At 40.9% G+C, this 17,114-nt stretch overlaps 1 protein-coding gene across 3 annotated transcripts in view; it reads left to right on the top strand.

The window, feature by feature from the left end:
* The window catches only part of LOC127651697 (glutathione hydrolase 1 proenzyme-like), an 18,764-nt gene extending 7,719 nt beyond the window's left edge, over positions 1–11,045 (top strand). The window contains exons 9-14 of one of the 3 annotated variants that reach the window (XM_052137655.1): positions 5,599–5,744; positions 6,003–6,187; positions 6,494–6,609; positions 6,874–6,986; positions 9,823–9,936; positions 10,131–11,045. In XM_052137655.1, the coding sequence (XP_051993615.1) occupies positions 5,599–5,744; positions 6,003–6,187; positions 6,494–6,578 (416 nt within the window). In that variant the 3' untranslated portion in view covers positions 6,579–6,609; positions 6,874–6,986; positions 9,823–9,936; positions 10,131–11,045. Of the gene's footprint in view, positions 1–4,243; positions 4,291–5,598; positions 5,745–6,002; positions 6,188–6,493; positions 6,610–6,873; positions 6,987–9,822; positions 9,937–10,130 lie in introns of those variants that run through there. The other 2 variants (XM_052137656.1, XM_052137657.1) reach the window with 2 other exon arrangements.
* The last annotated feature ends 6,069 nt before the right edge of the window (positions 11,046–17,114 follow it).

Consider the following 17,114-nt stretch of genomic DNA (forward strand, 5'->3'; position numbering starts at 1 on the left):
TGGTTTGTTAAATTTAGTTGAATATGCTTGATACAGACATAAACAACACAACTCAAATCTGATTGGATGAGAGATGTTCCATGAGCACTGATTGTCTGACACCATCAGCACTCGGATGCTTCACTGTGTGTGTATCACTCCACTTGTGTTCGTGCCATTCTAAACTAAAGTGTAAGAGTAGTGCAGATGTATTACGAGCTACTGTATGTGTGTCTCTTACATGTATTTTTTTACATTAAATATGTTAGCCAGCAGCTGGTGGCAAAAGAATAACATGTGTAATATGACCCAGTTAGGTGGCATGAAGTGAATCCACGTCAGTCATTGTTTACATACAACAGCATTACATGACCTCTTGTATTACTACTACACAACTAAAAGCTAGGAAACAGCTTTAAACGGCTTTAAATGAACAACTTCAGCATTAAGGCTCATCACAGCTGACACACAACAGACTGATTAACTATAGAACTCAAGGCACTTACATCTTACCAGAGTTTCCACTTTGGAGAGAAAGCACTATTCAAAATGGTGGAGGAGATTGCGGTTTTTATAGTGAAAGAGTCTTATGCACTGGCTACTGCAAAATAGGGAAAAATACCCCGCTTGGATGGCTAATTTCCATTTCAAGAGTGTAGTCCATCATTAGACCGAGGTGATGCAGGCAGAGATCAGTGAGGTGCATCGCAGTTCAACTGGCCGGTAATTTCGTTGAGGTCTATCCTAAGTCCAAGGTTCAGGCTATGGCATAAGTAGTATCCCATGTCTTATGGTTGGAGTTGGCATCAGTTCATCCTCTGAAGTCCATCGAAATAGACTGAAGTGATGTCAGGCTGGCACCGGCTGCATTTAGTCATCATCGCACAGTGACACGTAGCAGTGGAGTCCAACACGAAGCAGGAATGGAGCTGGATCCAGCCAGTTCTGGTGACCTCAGGATAGGAGTCCCAAGGTTGAGACAGGAATACAAATAAAATAATATTAGCATAGATGCCATTCAATTTATTGCAGAGTTATAGATCATGATAGATGTTTCTGGTTCCCTATCTGTCACTCACTCAATGTTGTGTCGATGAGTTGACAATAGGGGTTCACTCTTGGGAGCCCAGATATCTCTGATCTTTGAGAAAAGGTCAATGAGAATTGGCATGTGGAGTTTGCATGCCACTCCCCCGGACATAAGGGTATAAAAGGAGTGCCGCTTGCAAACATACCTTCAGACTTCTTCTTCGGAATGGAATCCTCCTCTACCCCCCGAACCCTCGCGGCTCGATGATTGGTTCGTGGGGTCAGAGCGCTGCTCATGACCACACTCCGCCCCCGTTCCTTTCTTCCCGGAGGTGCATGATGAGCTCACGCATTCTTGGAAGGTACCTTTCACTGCCCGCACACGGTCTGAGAGCTCCTCCACTCCCACTACCCTCAATGGCGGGGCGGCAAGGGGCTATTCGACGATTCCCCAAGTGGACCAAGCGGTTGCACTGCACTTGTGCTGCAAAGTGCCAACACTTGGCAGAGTCGTCCGAGGCTTCTGTCCAGGGCCTGTAGGCTGACGTCATCACTGACGGCTAAAGCCTTTAGCGCTGCTGGACACACCGCTTCTGCTTTGCATGCCATGGTGCTCCTGCAGTTACACCAAGCCAAGGCACTTAGAGAACTGTATGAGGGTAGTCCTGACCTGGGACAAATGAAGGAGCTGCGCTCAGCGTCCGACTTCACCCTCCAGGCGACAAAGGTCACGCCGCGGGCTCTCGGGCAGGCAATATCCACCCTGGTGGTCCAGGAACGCTCTGGGCTGGCCTCATGGCCGGCTACCAAGAACCCCAAGAAGGTTTCATAACGGCCCTGAGACGGGCAGCCCCAGGACTCAGGAAACTGCGCTAAGGGAGCTGGTAAGCAGACCACTCCCTCCCCCGCCGGAGGGTCGGGTGGAGAATCCTTGGTTTCATTTGACTTTTGTTTGGGCTGCGTTACATTAATTTATAAAAAAAGAGTTTCCTTATTCACTGGGTCCTATTTCCGGTCTCTCCAGCCGACGTTATCACGACCACCAGCCACCAGTTCTCTTTGGTAGGTGCAGCACACCGGAACCGGGCCCCCTGCTTCTGCATGCCCAGCCGTGGCACAAACCCCCCCGATGTGATGGTCTCCACTGGCTACGAGGACAAAAATCTTCCTCCCCATCCCAGGCTGTTCCGGGAGTGGTCACAAGGAGCCAGTTAAGTGCTTTGATGTCTCTAGACTCAGCACTTTGGGCTCCACCCTGTCACACTGGTTGAACAGGACCGTCCGACTCAGCTACACGATTCAGTTTGCCAGGCACCCACCGAGGTTCAACGGTGTCCGCTTCACTGCGGTGAGAGGCGAGAATGCAGCTGCCTTGTGTGCGGAGATCTCCTCCCTTCTACGGAAGGACGCGATAGAGCCTGTACCTCCAGCCGAGATAAAGAAGGGGTTTTACAGCCCCTTCTTCATCATACCCAAAAAAGGCAGGAGGTTGCGGCCAATCTTGGACCTGCGAGATCTGAACCAGGCTCTGCACAGACTCCCATTCAAGATGCTCACGTAGAGACGTATTTTATGTCACAACTCCTCAAGGTGTAGGGGACCGCTTAATGCCTGCCAGTGTGTTGGGGGTAGTTACGCGACGGCTTGCTGCGCTGGCTACGAGGCACACAGAGTTCTGCCCATCTCGCACCGCCAGTCTGCATAACTCGGCTCAGCTTTTGTGGCGTTTTTCATTGGGACCCCAAGTGTCAACTCATCAACACAGCGTTGAGTGAGTGACAGATAGGGAATGTCATGGTTACTGATGTAACCTCCGTTACCTGATAGAGGGAACGAGACATTGTGTCCCTCTTGCCACAACACTGAACCAACCACTGAAATGGCAGGGCCTTTGGCTCAGCCCCTCAGTGCGAAACCTGAGTGTGTGTTTGCAAGCGGCACTCCTTTTATGCCCGTATGTCCAGGGGAGTGGCATGCAAATTCCACAGGCCAATTCTCATTGGCCTTTTCTCAAAGATCAGAGATGTCTGGGCTTCCAAGTGTGACCCCTAGTGTTAACTCATCGACACAACATCTCGTTCCCTCCATCAGGAAATGGAGGTTACATCAGTAACCATGACATTTCTGGTTCCTGCAGACCAAACTAAAGCAGACTAACTGTGGGTTGAAGGATAAATTAGGTGTATTCCTGGCTAAATAGATGAGTCTTTAGTCTAGACTGTAAGTCAATCCCTCACTGCCTAGTTGTCATTCTCATTAAAAATAAAAGATGAAGCTAGGGTGAATAAAGTCTATATTCTGTGTTAAAAGGATTAGTTCACTCAAAAATTGTAATTCTCTTATGATTTACTTACCGTTAAGCCATCCCAAATGTATATGACTTTCCTTCTTAAGCAGAACTGAAGCAAAGATTTTTATGAGCAGATTTCAGCTCAGCTTGTCCATACAATGCATTTAAATGAGTGCCATCAAGCTGCTGCTGTTTGATGATCCAAAGGGCTCATTTTGGCAGCATAAAATAATCCACACGACTCAAGTCCATCAATTAAGAAAAGAATTATGAAATGAAAACATCACCATCATCTCCCGAATCGCTGCCTTGTCATTATTTTCTTCTGTGTTTTCCCCCATTGTGTGCAAATCAGTGCAATTATGGGTGCAAGCTCTTCTTATCACGAATAAACTCTCCCGTTGCTATGTGCGTGGATTTGTGAAAGAATTTCGGGATCGTTGTTTCATTCGGGCATAAATTCTCATATGCTTGATACAGCTGCTCTGCAAACAGTTGTGTTTGTGCACTTGACTTTAGTGTATGCAATTAACTTGCGGCTTTGTTTTTGTCTTGGACGTGCACCACTGCTCTGCCTTGATTAAACTGAATTCAGAATCGATTCAGAATCATTTAAGGATGAATCGTGATGCATTGCTGAAACAGCTCTAATCATTGATAAAGGTTTATAAACATGTACTATGTATGAAGAGTTTCAACTTTAGATTGGATAATGCAAAAATGAGATCAAATGATAAATAAATGATTGGTAAAAATGTATAACTAGTTATAGCATGCTTACATATAAACCAACAGTAAATGGGTATCTTTTACATATGTTGGTTACTAATTAGCCGGACATTAATGAATAATTTGTAAACATGAATAGTGATGAAGTGGTGAAAAATACTAATCATTTTTGAAAAACATTTATACTTTAAATGTAATTAAAAATTTTTTTTATAGATGTTAAAAGTGCAAAGCCATATTGGAATAAAAGCATAATAATATCTGTAAGTATTTGATGTTGCATTAACTAATGATCTGTTAATCATTATATAATATGTGTTAATGCTTTATTAATTTAAGATATTATAACATTTAGATCTGTTCCCCACACCAAACCATCACATGGTATTGGAAGTTTCAGAATACTGCAGACAAATACAGGGTTAATTTTATGTTTATATTATGGTTATTTTCTCATTTCTATTGATGCAGCTCAAACATTATGAAAACTGATGCAGGAATGCAAATGACAGAATTTTCAGTTCATTTGGTTTTAAAATACTTTGAAATATGTTAAATAAACCGGCATTGCAAACAAATCCAGCTCTGAATAGTAGTGTGATCAAATCTCTGCTTGTAGTTCACTCAATTGCTGACTGTTTAAACGGTTTCTTTAGCTTAACATACAGCACTTCACTGAATGCCATCTTTTACTTTAATGCACAACAATATGTGAGTCAGATGATTATGCAGGGCAAAGTGTTTCCAATTCACCCAAAGGATTCATGTTCTGTGTACTGTATTAATGTGACTAGCTTTTATTGTTATTGTTTTCACTGTTGCAGCATGTTAATCTCCAATGAATAACTCATTGAGCACGTTACTAGGAACATTATGGTCCTAATAATCTCCCTGATGAGGTCTTCAGCCTTTGTACTTCTGCCTCATGATCTGCCTCATAGTTCAATATTTTGTGCATTCAGAGATGATAATCTGCTCAGCACAATTGTACAGAGGGGTTATCTGAGTTACTGTAGACTTTGTCAGTTTGAGCCAGTCTGGCCATTCTCTGTTGACCTCTCTCATCAACAAGGCGTTTCCATCCACAGAACTGCCGTTCACTGGATGTTATTTGTTTTTGGTGCCATTCTGAGTAAATTCTAGAGACTGTTGTGTGTGAAAATCCCAAAAATACTCAAACCAGCCAGTCTTACTCCAACAATCATGCCATGGTGAAAATCACTGAGATCACATTTTCCCCATTCTGATGGTTGAAGTGAACATTAACTGAACCGTATCTGCTGATTTTTTGTATGACACTGCTGCCACACGATTGGCTGATTAGACGCATGAATAAGTAGATGTACAGGTGTGCCTAATAAAGTGCTTAGTGAGTGTATTTTAAACACTGTAACATTTCACCTCTATTTGTTACATGTTTATTTATTTACATTGAATTGAAAGCTTATCTAATCTCAAACAGATGTTAAAGCACTGTTAACTGTATAATGTAGGTGCATCTTCACTTAAATGCTTTATTCTAAATGGCAAAATTCTTATTATCCCAATAAAAGTCAACTTTTCCATTTTAGGTTTCAACATCTCATCTCACAGCATGTCCACAAAAGAGAACAAGACTTTAACATATCATCGCATTATAGAGGCATTTCGCTTTGCTTATGCAGAGAGGACTAAACTGGGAGACCCACAAAATGACAACTTAGGCCCATCCCATGAAGTGAGTTTAGCTTATATACATTCCTACTTGGGGATTTATTGGAAGTCTTCATACTAGATGTATTATATTATATTTTGGGTTTAAATCCAACCCACCTCTCAAATTCGGATTGGATACATTTGATCCAGTTTCATGATCTGAGTAGAGAGCACCATATTATAATATCTGTAAAATCAAACATTACCTGGATTTTAACTTTATCAATTTCGAGCTAAATCACAACTTGAGAATTTTGTTTGAAATATCTCATTTCTCAAGGTCGTCCAAGAGGTGACCTCAGACGAATATGCAATAAACATCAGCAGGAAAATCACAGACACTACTCACCCAGAAAGCTACTATAAACCTAAATCTAATGTACCGGACGACAAGGGAACGTCTCACCTGTCTGTCATTGCAGAAGATGGGAGTGCTGTGGCAGTCACCAGCAGTATCAATGATTTGTAAGAGAACAAGAACCTTCTAGATGAGTGTTTCTTAATTCTGCTCCTGAGATCCTCCAGCACTGCACACTGCACACCCAGTTCAGATCATTGAGTCTCTACTGACATGTTGAATTAGATGTGTAAGAAAAGAGAGAGACATGAACAATGTGCAAAAGAATGTGACAATGTTTGTTTAATACTGCAGCATAAAATAATACCCCCAGTTTTAGAAATCATTTTGTTTTCTGAAGAGCTCAGACATTCATGAATGGCTACAGATTACTTTTCTCATCTTGAATATATGATGTTTCTGTACTTTTCCAGTTTTGGTTCTCTGGTGATTTCACACTCAACTGGCATAATCTTTAATAACCAGATGGATGATTTCACCTATCCTTGTTATGAATAAAGCAATGGACTCAACAACTGTATTGAAGCAGGTTAAAATGGATATGCTAGTCTAAAATTCATTAAAAATTAATTTTACACCACTTAAATATAGCTAGGTTCTGCTGTTGAATCATATGGCTAAGCTGTACCACCATCTTCAACCAAAGACCAAGACGTTCGTCCCTTGTAATTTGTTTTTACTCCAGCATAAACCAGCCTAGAGCTTTTTTCTCTTTTAGCAGGGCAGACAAAATATGCAATAGCCTTTTAGAAGATGTACAAGTATATAATTCTCTTGTCTTCGTTTTGACCAGGTAAACGTCCACTTTCATCAATGTCCCCCACGATAATATTTGACAAACACAACAAAGTCAAAATGGTGGTTGGGGCGTCAGGTGGAAAACAAATCACCACAGGAACTGCTCAGGTAAGTACAGACACCCAAACAGATTTAAAAGGTGCACATTAATATTCTTCATTAAAAGAAAATGACTTGTAAAGAAATGAGTAGCAATTAACAATATATATTAAATCATCAACACTCACATAAGATGAAGACTCCAGTCATATCAGTAACAATATAAAAGCTGTTTTATTCTACATGGAGAGGGTCTCCTTATTCCAACTGAATATTAAGCCAAGCATATCCTACACAACTTGCGGTCAGGGTCCAGTGACTCACAGTCCTGCTTTTAGTCGTACTGGTACCAACTCTACAGGACTGTAGTGAATCAATTACATGACCATTCGTCCCCGACTGAGACCATGTGTACACTGGGATCAAGATGCATTTTGAGTGATCCAATCACAAATGTACAAGTGAGACATCACCACTACACCTGGTTGTCTCTTTTGACCACTTGTATGTTCAAGGAGAAAGTCTCTGATTTCATACGGACATTTACATTTATGCATTTGGCAGACACTTTTATCCAAAGTGACTTACAGTGCACTTATTACAGGGACAATCCCCCCGGAGCAACCTGGAGTTAAGTGCCTTGCTCAAGGACACAATGGTGGTGACTGGTTGGATCAAACCAGCAACCTTCTGATTACCAGTTATGTGCTTTAGACCACTGCGCCACCACCACTCCATCTCCACTCCGTCAAGGATATGTATCAAATATTACGTTTGTGTTTTATTAAATGATAATAAAGTGCAAAAAAGCACAAAGACGAGAAAGAATAGCGCTAAGAACCACCACACTGTTAATTTTAATGCAGTACCTGTAATTTAGCAATCTTTTTTTCCTCTTTTTTCTGATCGTATACTTATTTCCCTTTAAATCCGCACAACATCTCAGTTACCGCTGCCTTTACTGTCGTTCTGTTTCAAAAGCATCACCCAAAATGCATCTTAAAATAAAGATAATGAAATTAATTCACAAACTCGAGCAGTATGTTCTTGAAGTAAGCCAACAAATATGAATATGCGTATTTGTGTTAATTTACAAAGGAAAATAATAATAAAACAGCTGAAAATAATAAAGGCAGCGGGTAGGGAGATGTGGTTGATGTTTTATTTTATTTTTTAATAATGTTTTTGTCTCCTGCTACAACAAACATGAAAGTACGGCTAACACCCATTTTGCAAATTGAAAAAAATGGGTGAAGTTTAATTTAATTTTCTATTTTTTTTTGTGCAATTGTTTTCGGCTTCCTAATTACTTGCCCTCCTCTTGCACTCTCTTTGTATTTTATTGGCTGTTACTCATTGTTGGTCTCTCGCTCATCAGGACAGTACACACACATATAGATATCAAGCTGTTTTCAAAACTGTTGTAGCTTCAGGGACTAACCGTTCGTTGTGAGATCTGAGACTTCTCATTGCAGACCAGTTGGTGACTCAAAACATCAAAGAGATGAGCTTGAGTCATGTAGTGTACACTAAGCTTTACTCGCTTCATCTCAGTAAAGACCTGAGTATACTTCCATTGTCTACATACGCTGCTGACTACACTTGTCTACTACGCTGCTCCACACACAGTATGCATGACATACATACAGTGATTTTTTCAAGGATTTAATCCAGGAGGCAGGGTTTCGATCACACATGTTCCCTTGATAGGGAGTCTGTACACGCTGGTGATGGGGAGACTGATGAGGGCGTGACAGTACCCCCCCACCCCACTTGCTGCGTAAGCGTAATCAGTTATTGGCTGAACAGACAGAGTTGTTTTATGACTAGTCTCAGAAAAGTTTGATAGGCACCAGATTTTCATCCTACCTCCACATAGTCTCTGAAGGCAGCATGTTCAAGCTTTCTGATGCAAGCATTTTATCAATCAAAGCAATATATGAATCATACTCATTAACATCTGTGGCTTCGTTTGTCAATGCATGCTCGAAACTGAAAAGTGATTGGTCAGTAGCAAACTTCTGAAGAGAGCTCTATTGGTCAGGTGAGGTGAATATAGACTCAGTAGTGCTTGTGATTTGACCTATCATCTGTAGACACAGTATATTGTAAAAAAAATGCCTGAACATTTCTGTTTGCTAGCTCACTAATATCGAAGACAATTATGCTTAATTAACCATGAGAGGCATAAATCAAGATCGCGATTAAAATATGTTTGTCAGACCTGTTTTGATTGCTTAATACAGTTGCATTCACACACAGGACGATATTTACGAGTATGACAATTGCGTTATATAACCGACTGACACCTGCAAATTTTCAGGTCTAACAACTGCATTCTGGGCAAGCCTATGCTGCGTGAACAAAACCACACCGGTCAACAAGTTGCGCTGCACTGCACACGAGCATGTCTTGTGTGTTTTTTATGGGGGGTTTCGTTAACTCACAGAGACAGAGATATTAGCTGCTTGTCATCCAAAGATTGGTTATCGTTTAATTATGATATGATGGATGAACTCGCTCACTGAGTGGACTTGTTTATTTAACAACGCAGCATCACTTGTGATAAGACCTGCCGCTGTTATGGACGTACCATCTTTAGTCAGTGTCATATTACACCTGTAAGTTATACTGTTGTCAATCCACAAACACTGACTGTGTGAACGTAGCCTATGACTGCTATATGCTTTATTTAAGCACACATTTCATAATATTTTTTTAGTTTTAAGTTCCATTGATTATTTATCTCGCCCAATTGATTTAAGGGGGAGAAATGCCAATATCAGTAAATGTTTTCTAAATAAAATGTGCAGTAATAAATTGATTTTACGTGTATTTTGTTTTAAATGTGATTGTCTAAAATATCAACAGAAAAATGTCTTCACTCCAGTCTCTATCATCTTAGGTGATCCTGGACTATTTGTTCTTTAACTATGATCTGAACAAATCTGTTAATGAACCCAGAGTCCACAGTCAGTTAAGACCTGATGACACATCTGTAGAAAGTGACTTTGAGGAGGTCAGATTCTTGCAATTGACAATTTAAGTTGCTACAAAGATAAGTTGATGCAATCTAATAATAATTGCTACTTATGGATTAGTAGACACACAACATCAACAAAGTGAAAATTATTTGTATTTTGTCTTTTTTGTGTGTGTGTGTGTGTGTGTGTGTGTGTGTGTGTGTGTGTGTGTGTGTGTGTGTTTATATAGAGTGTATATAAAGGCTTGAACAAGATACATCATCATAAACTATGTTTACAACCACCCGGCGAAACAATAGCACGAGTCCAAGCAATTGTGCAACAGAATGGAGAAATCTGTGCTAAATGTGATGACAGGAAAGGCGGCTTTCCAGCAGGATACTGAAATGCTCTCCCTTCTCACTATTTCAACCGTCTGTATTGATGACTCACATTCATATTCAAAAACAATACTCCTTTTAGCTAAAAACACACTTCTTTCTCATTTATTTGCATAATTGTACTGTTGGTGAATGTTGATTATATTGGCTTTTTATATTGTATTTTTAGTAGATGCATTAGGTTTTGTATTAGATATAATTGTATCAGGTACTCTCTAATATCTCTATTTAAATAGAAACCATTCTGTGCACTTCTCCTTTTTCTTGTTATTCTTGCTGAATTGCATGCTTTCATATGACATTCATATTCAAATATGAAGCAGAGTAAAATATGAAGCAAATCCTGCTAAAAAACTGCTTTTGCAACTGGCTGCTTGAGAAATACAGATGATATCCCTTTGTGAAATCAGAATAAGCACTCACTTGCACTCAGCTCAAAAACAGACAACATTCTTCAGATGTCAGATGATTTTTCAATGCATCACAAGAAAGTGGTACAAAATTACTGTGATGTTAACAGAAAAAGGATGTAAAAATTATACTGTAAAATAAAACTTTTAATTGTTTATCTGGTAGTTACTTTATAAAAATGACGATAGCCTATATTTAACAAGACATGTAATTGTATGATAAAATGTTATTAAAATAGTTCCCTATCAATTCAGTTCACTTCGACATTGCAAATCATGTTCTCGCAGTGAGAACATGAACCATCCACAAATGCTGCCTCGGTGTGATCGCAACCCAGACACACGAGACAGCGCCTGTGGCCATCAGAAGTGGAGAGCACTCTACCGCATCCAGGAACTACACAGGGGCGGAAGGGCATCTTTATGAAGATGTGTACTGGAAAGGACGTTCAACACCAGCTGTGTTTTTGCTCTTTTAGAGAAAATAACTCTTTAACTGTGCTGTCAAGTGCCCAGGGACAAGAGAAGGGAGAAAGCTGCTGATATGCGCCGTAGATCAAACAGCAATCGCTCAGAGATGAGAGGAACAGTGTGTGACTCGCAGCTCGCTGCATACACAACCATCGGCTCCGAAGAATATTTCTGAATGAAACAGATGCATTTCCCTTCCTTTATACCTGTATGTCCGGGGCGGGACCTGCAAATTCTGTCTGCCTATTTCTCATTGGCCTTTTCTCATAGATCAGAGATGCAAATGGCACTCAAGAGAGACCCCTAGTGTCGCTTCTTCGACACAACGTCGAAGTGAGCGACAGACAGGGAACACCATATTACAGGCTATAGTGCAATCCATGAGACGCCTCTATGCAATAAAATTGTGCATGTTTACTTATTGGTGCTCTTCATGCAGTATAAACCACTTCAGGGTGATAGAATAGTGTCCACTTCACATGGGATAACTGGCTGACTACATTATACCTTACATATTTAACAGTAAAATTTATATTATGTTTAAAAAGAAACTTGTTATAATTACCGTAAAAAATATATATTTTTTAATAAACAAAATGTGTTTCTTCTTAATTTTTGATATCAGTTATGTGCATTGGGGTGTTCTATGTTATATTTTATGTAGTTAAGTTAATGTTTATTGCATTATTTTAGTAAAACATGTGTTTCCCTGGTGGTGTTTTGTGTTTGTGTGGGTAACGCACTACATGTCTCTACATGTTTATTGGTCATTGCTCATAGAAGAGTCACTCTTGATGAACTTTAAATCAGCCTGTTGTTTCTATGGTGTTTAACAATACATTTTAAAAAGAAAACATATAATTTTTTAAGGTTCAGTAGGTCAGTATATAAACATCATATCATTTAAATATAGCTGTGAGCCCAAAATGTCATCTGTAGTGCAGGGCACATTATTACAGTATTTTTTACAGCAAATTTCTGGCAACCACAGCTGCCAGTACTTTACTGTAAGTATAACTGTTTGTTTTATTTTTATTTTACAGTGGTACAATGATACTTAATGAACATAAGTGACATGTGGAATGCCTCCTTTCATCTCAGCTTTTGGACAAAAGCCTCTTTACAGGTTTCTCCAGAAGTACGTTTCTTTCTTTTACAGTAAATCTTAGGAAAAGTAACAAGTAATAGAGAGAGAATCCTATTTCGATTTTGCCCATGCACGCTTCATTTTTATCTAGTGCCAATGTGGTGCACAGGGGACTGCCCCGATCATTTTACATTTCAAATGGACTCTTCTGATCCCTGTAATAACTGTGAGGAAGAAGGGATGAGAAGTCTTTTTGAGTTTTTTTCCCCCTTGTTCGGTATACCAAAAAAGCCTAAAATACTACCATCTACTGGCCATAAAAAAAGTCTTTACACAAGTGTCTGCAGAGGTTTGTTCACGCCCCTGTTTGCTATTTATCTAATCAGACAAAAGGTCATTCAAACTTCCTGTGCTGGCTGGGGACAACAGAGTGCACACGTGTATAAAATCAGAAAAGTACAATAATGTCATTTTGCTCCTTAATATATATATATATATATTTGTGTATATTTGTCTAGTTTTCCAGTAAATATATCTAAATGTTTTAAAAACATGATACATACACATGAGAAGCAAATTTGGGAATATATTAAACTATTGATTTTAGGTTGTTGATTAGAAGAATATAAACAAAAATAGTCCAATATGTATAATTAGATTAGTAGTTTAAGGGTAAAGGGAGACCGACTGGATTACATCCCTCACAGTGCATCATGGGAGTTGGCGGTCGCTACAAGGCAAATTTTGCAGACTTTGTTGGCCGCAGTTCTCTGATTGGTGAAGAGTTCTCTGCTGACCATGTGTAATGTTGTTGTTTACCAGGAATTCCGCTATCAAACACGATATTTAATCCAGACGGATAGCTTCAACAGAAGCATATACAGTGTCATTGATGAACAACCTCAGAGCTTAAGGTCTTTAAATGTTTAGAAATGATCACTGAAAATGAATTAGTCTATGGAAAAATTTTTACAGTATTTTTACTTACGGATCCAGACAGTTATACTCTATCCCAATTCTGATGGAGTTCCAATTCTGAGCAATTTCTGGCATTAAACCAGCCACTAAACAGCACACAAAGCTCACTGTGGTTGGTTGGTCACTTGTTGGTCAGACTTCCCCAGGCAGTTTTTGGCCAGAATAAGCTGTAATGAGGACCAGGCCAGACTAAATACAGACTTAAACGTGGTGAATAGCTCCATCTAGAGGTGAGTTTGTGATCACATGGGCACATTTCTGTGGAATGGGATGGATATTGCTATATTTGTAGAGTTTCATTGCATAATAACAGTTCCTAATAGTTCAGTGATAAAGTTTCCGTGTATAGTGTGCACCTGAGTTCATGTCCTGAACTAACTAACTTTAACGAATAACATAGATATGGCCAAAAAAAAGCTAGCAAAAATCTGAATCGTTTCGCAGTTCAGTTTGAAACAAGACAGCTCAGTCACACACACAATCATTGAGGGGTTTTCAGTAAAACAAACACCCAGATAATTATTTGGTTTGAAGAGTTGGTGGCTAGCTGCATTTTTTGTAGCTTGCCCAAGACTAAATGCTAATAGGCTCTATTTTCTTTCATCCGTGAACCGTTGGAAAGATGTACAACATAAGAGAATAATAATATGTCTACCATGTTATTGATCTCATACTGTTGGAGATTTAATGTGCAGGCTCAGTGTTAACTACCCTACATTGTTTACATTTCCATTCTAATTGTCATCATGACATATGCTTTAACTAAAGATGTAATTATTAAGTACTTTTAGTCTAGATCCGGCTTTTCTGATACTTATTGTGAGATCTGGTCACTCTGGATTGGCTCTATCTGTACTCCTTCAGTATATCCCATATCAGCCCACACTGAGTCAGACAGTGTTACTGGATCACATGCCATAAAGAGAGGAACAAAAACTTGAGCAAAACATGACTGACGTGCTGCTGGCCACTGTTTAGCATGTTTCGTAGCAGCAGGATTTTTTACAGGAAAAGTGAAACTGTGTTGTAAAACTAAACAATGCTTATAAGCGTTTTAATTAAACGTATCAGAAATGAAAATACAAGAGGAAATTGGGCTGCAAGGAACTGTTCTAAAGTGGTTCGCATCATATAGCTCAGATCGTCTGCACCTCGGTAATCTCTGTTCCTCAGGGGTCAGTTCTGGGTCCCATCTTATTTTTGTTCTACATGCAATTAACAAATGGCAAGAAGGGAAACCCACATTCTTCCATTTGTAATGTCCCAGTGGTTGATATTTATATTAGCCTACCTGATTACATTATCTCTACTATGTTTTTTTAAAACCTCACTACACTGTTTGCAGCCCTGCTAACCAGCAGAAAATGTTTTTTGCTGGGATATGTGTACATCTATGATGTTGATCTTGGGATGTTCTTCCTACAGGAAATGCAAAGTACTGCATGTGTACAGTAAATGAACGTGCATGTTTTTCTCTTAAATCAGCCAGACAGTCTCCTCAAGTGCTTCAAGAAACACTTCCTCAAATTTACACTAACCAGGCGGAAACCAGAGGATGTAGAAAAAACTAAAGTAGAAATACATGGCAGTTTGTCATTATCATGGAAGGAAGCTTTAACAGCAACATTTACCAACGGGATATTTTTTCAGGGTAAAACATCTGTTTTTTGTACTGTTTTTGATAGTTATGTATCTATTCTTTGAAAGCATTCTGACCAAGAAAAAGACATTCTGTGGTGACCGGTTGACGATGTAGCCATTTGCTGTGCAGTGTTTGAACTTTTCGAACACTTCCAGGAGGTCCTATATTTGGAAGACAGTAGGTTTAGGGTGCTTTCATACTTGATTCGATTGCCTGGTCCAAACCCGGGTTTGTTTCCTCCTGCTCCCATTGGTGTCTGTTCACATCATACTATTTAGATCCGAACCGCGGCCTGATTGCGTCATCAACGTAAATACAAATGGCAGCTGTTTACCAGTGTAACTAGGTAACAACCATGTAAACACAGAACGTTCCCCTAACGTTAGCTTATGTTCCCTGCTTGGTTATTTTTTTAACCAATTCCTAACATTCTAGCAATGTTCTTTTTAGGGTTATTTTTTATAACAATAAACTAACCTTCCTTGAACATTGGATGTAAGTTATTGTGTATCAGCATCTTAGAACTTATACAGAACTTTCCCAATTGATAATTTTTTGGTTTTATCCTTCGTTTACATCAGGGGTTCTTAAACGTTCTTGGCCCAGGACCCAAATATGACATTTTGTGTTTACTTGGTACCTACACTTCCAAAACTGTGCAATATGCTGAATTTGCTATTATGTATCCATTTGAAAACTGTTCACCATCTGTCGCTCACTTCGACGTTGTGTCTAAGAAGCGACACTAGGGGTCTCTCTTGAGTGCCGAATATACCTCTGATCTATGAAAAAAGGCCAATGAGAAGTTGGCAGACAGTATTTGCATACCCCGCCCCCGGACATACGGGTATAAAGGTGGGGAAATACGTCCAGTTCATTTCAGAAATATTCTTCGGAGGCGATGGTCAAGTATGTAGCATGCTGTGAGTCATACACTGTTCCTCCCACCTCTGAGTGCGATTGCTGTTTGATCTACGGCGCATATCAGCGGCTTTCTCCTTCTCTTTCAGGACGTGTCTTTTTAAAGACGTCTTTCCGCCTCTGTGAAGTTTCGGGATGCGGTTGATTTCTCCACACCTCTGACAGTCTTAAAAGCTGCCTCGCGTGCCTGGGCTGCGATCACACGCAAGCAGCGTTTTACGAATGTTTCATGTTCTCAGTGCGAGAACATAACCATGGCAGCATTGCGGTCACGGCTTTCTTTTGCCATGAGAGAAAGCCACTTCAGCCGCCCCCCGCGCCTCGCCTCCTTCCTACGGGATTGGGGCAGGCGCCGCGGGCGATGAAGGCGATTTGGGGATAATGATGGGCTCCGTTTCGCTGGCTAAATCCCCTCGAACCACCCGCCTCCCCGGTATGCTTGCTTGCTTCCGTCCGAGCTCGGGATGAGTGATTTCTCTCCAATGGTTCATGTTCTCAGTGCGAGAACATAGCCGTGGCAGCATTGCGGTTGCGGCTTTCTTTTGTCATGAGAGAAAGCCACTTCAGCCGCCCCCCACGCTTCGCCTCCTTCCTACGGGATTGGGGGAGGCGCCGTGGGCGATGAAGGCGATTTGGGGATAATGACGGGCTCCGTTTCGCCGGGTAAATCCCCTCGAACCACCCATCTCCCCGGCACGCTTGCTTGCTTCTGTCCGAGCTCGGGATGAGTGTGGCCCACTTCACGGCCGGCCAGCAGGTCCCTTGAGCTCCTGGAATTGGATGACAACATCGAAGCTGCATCGGACAGCGTTACAGCGGCGTCTGATGCTGATGACTCACCTGGGCCACCACCTTCGGGTCTGCTCGCCCAGTCTGAGCCTGATGCACAGAGGTTCGCTATGCTATCACCGGGCTACTGCAAGGCTGGACCGGAACCAACCCCCCTCATGGCTACTTAATTTGTTCCCCCCCTCCCCGGTTCCTTTCTTCTCGGACGTGCATGATGAGTTGAGTAAGCCGTAAAAACCTTTTACTGCCCGAAACCAGCTTCCTCGCTCCTACGCTCTCACTACCCTCGACAGTGGACCGGTCCCAAACCGCTTCTGCCCTGCATGCCATGGCCCCCCTGTAACCAACACCAGGCCAAGGCACTTCAAAACTTGCACTTGGGTAGTCCTATTCTTTATGTGCTGCAGGAACTGCGCTCAAAGACTGATCGCGCCCCCCGGGCCATGAAGGTCAGAAGCGCCGGCACTCAAATGGGCGATGTCCACCCTTGTGGTCCAGAAACGTAATCTATGGACTGGACCTGATCGAAATACGG

This window comes from Xyrauchen texanus, chromosome 11, assembly GCF_025860055.1.
Source record: "Xyrauchen texanus isolate HMW12.3.18 chromosome 11, RBS_HiC_50CHRs, whole genome shotgun sequence".
NCBI lineage: Eukaryota > Metazoa > Chordata > Actinopteri > Cypriniformes > Catostomidae > Xyrauchen > Xyrauchen texanus.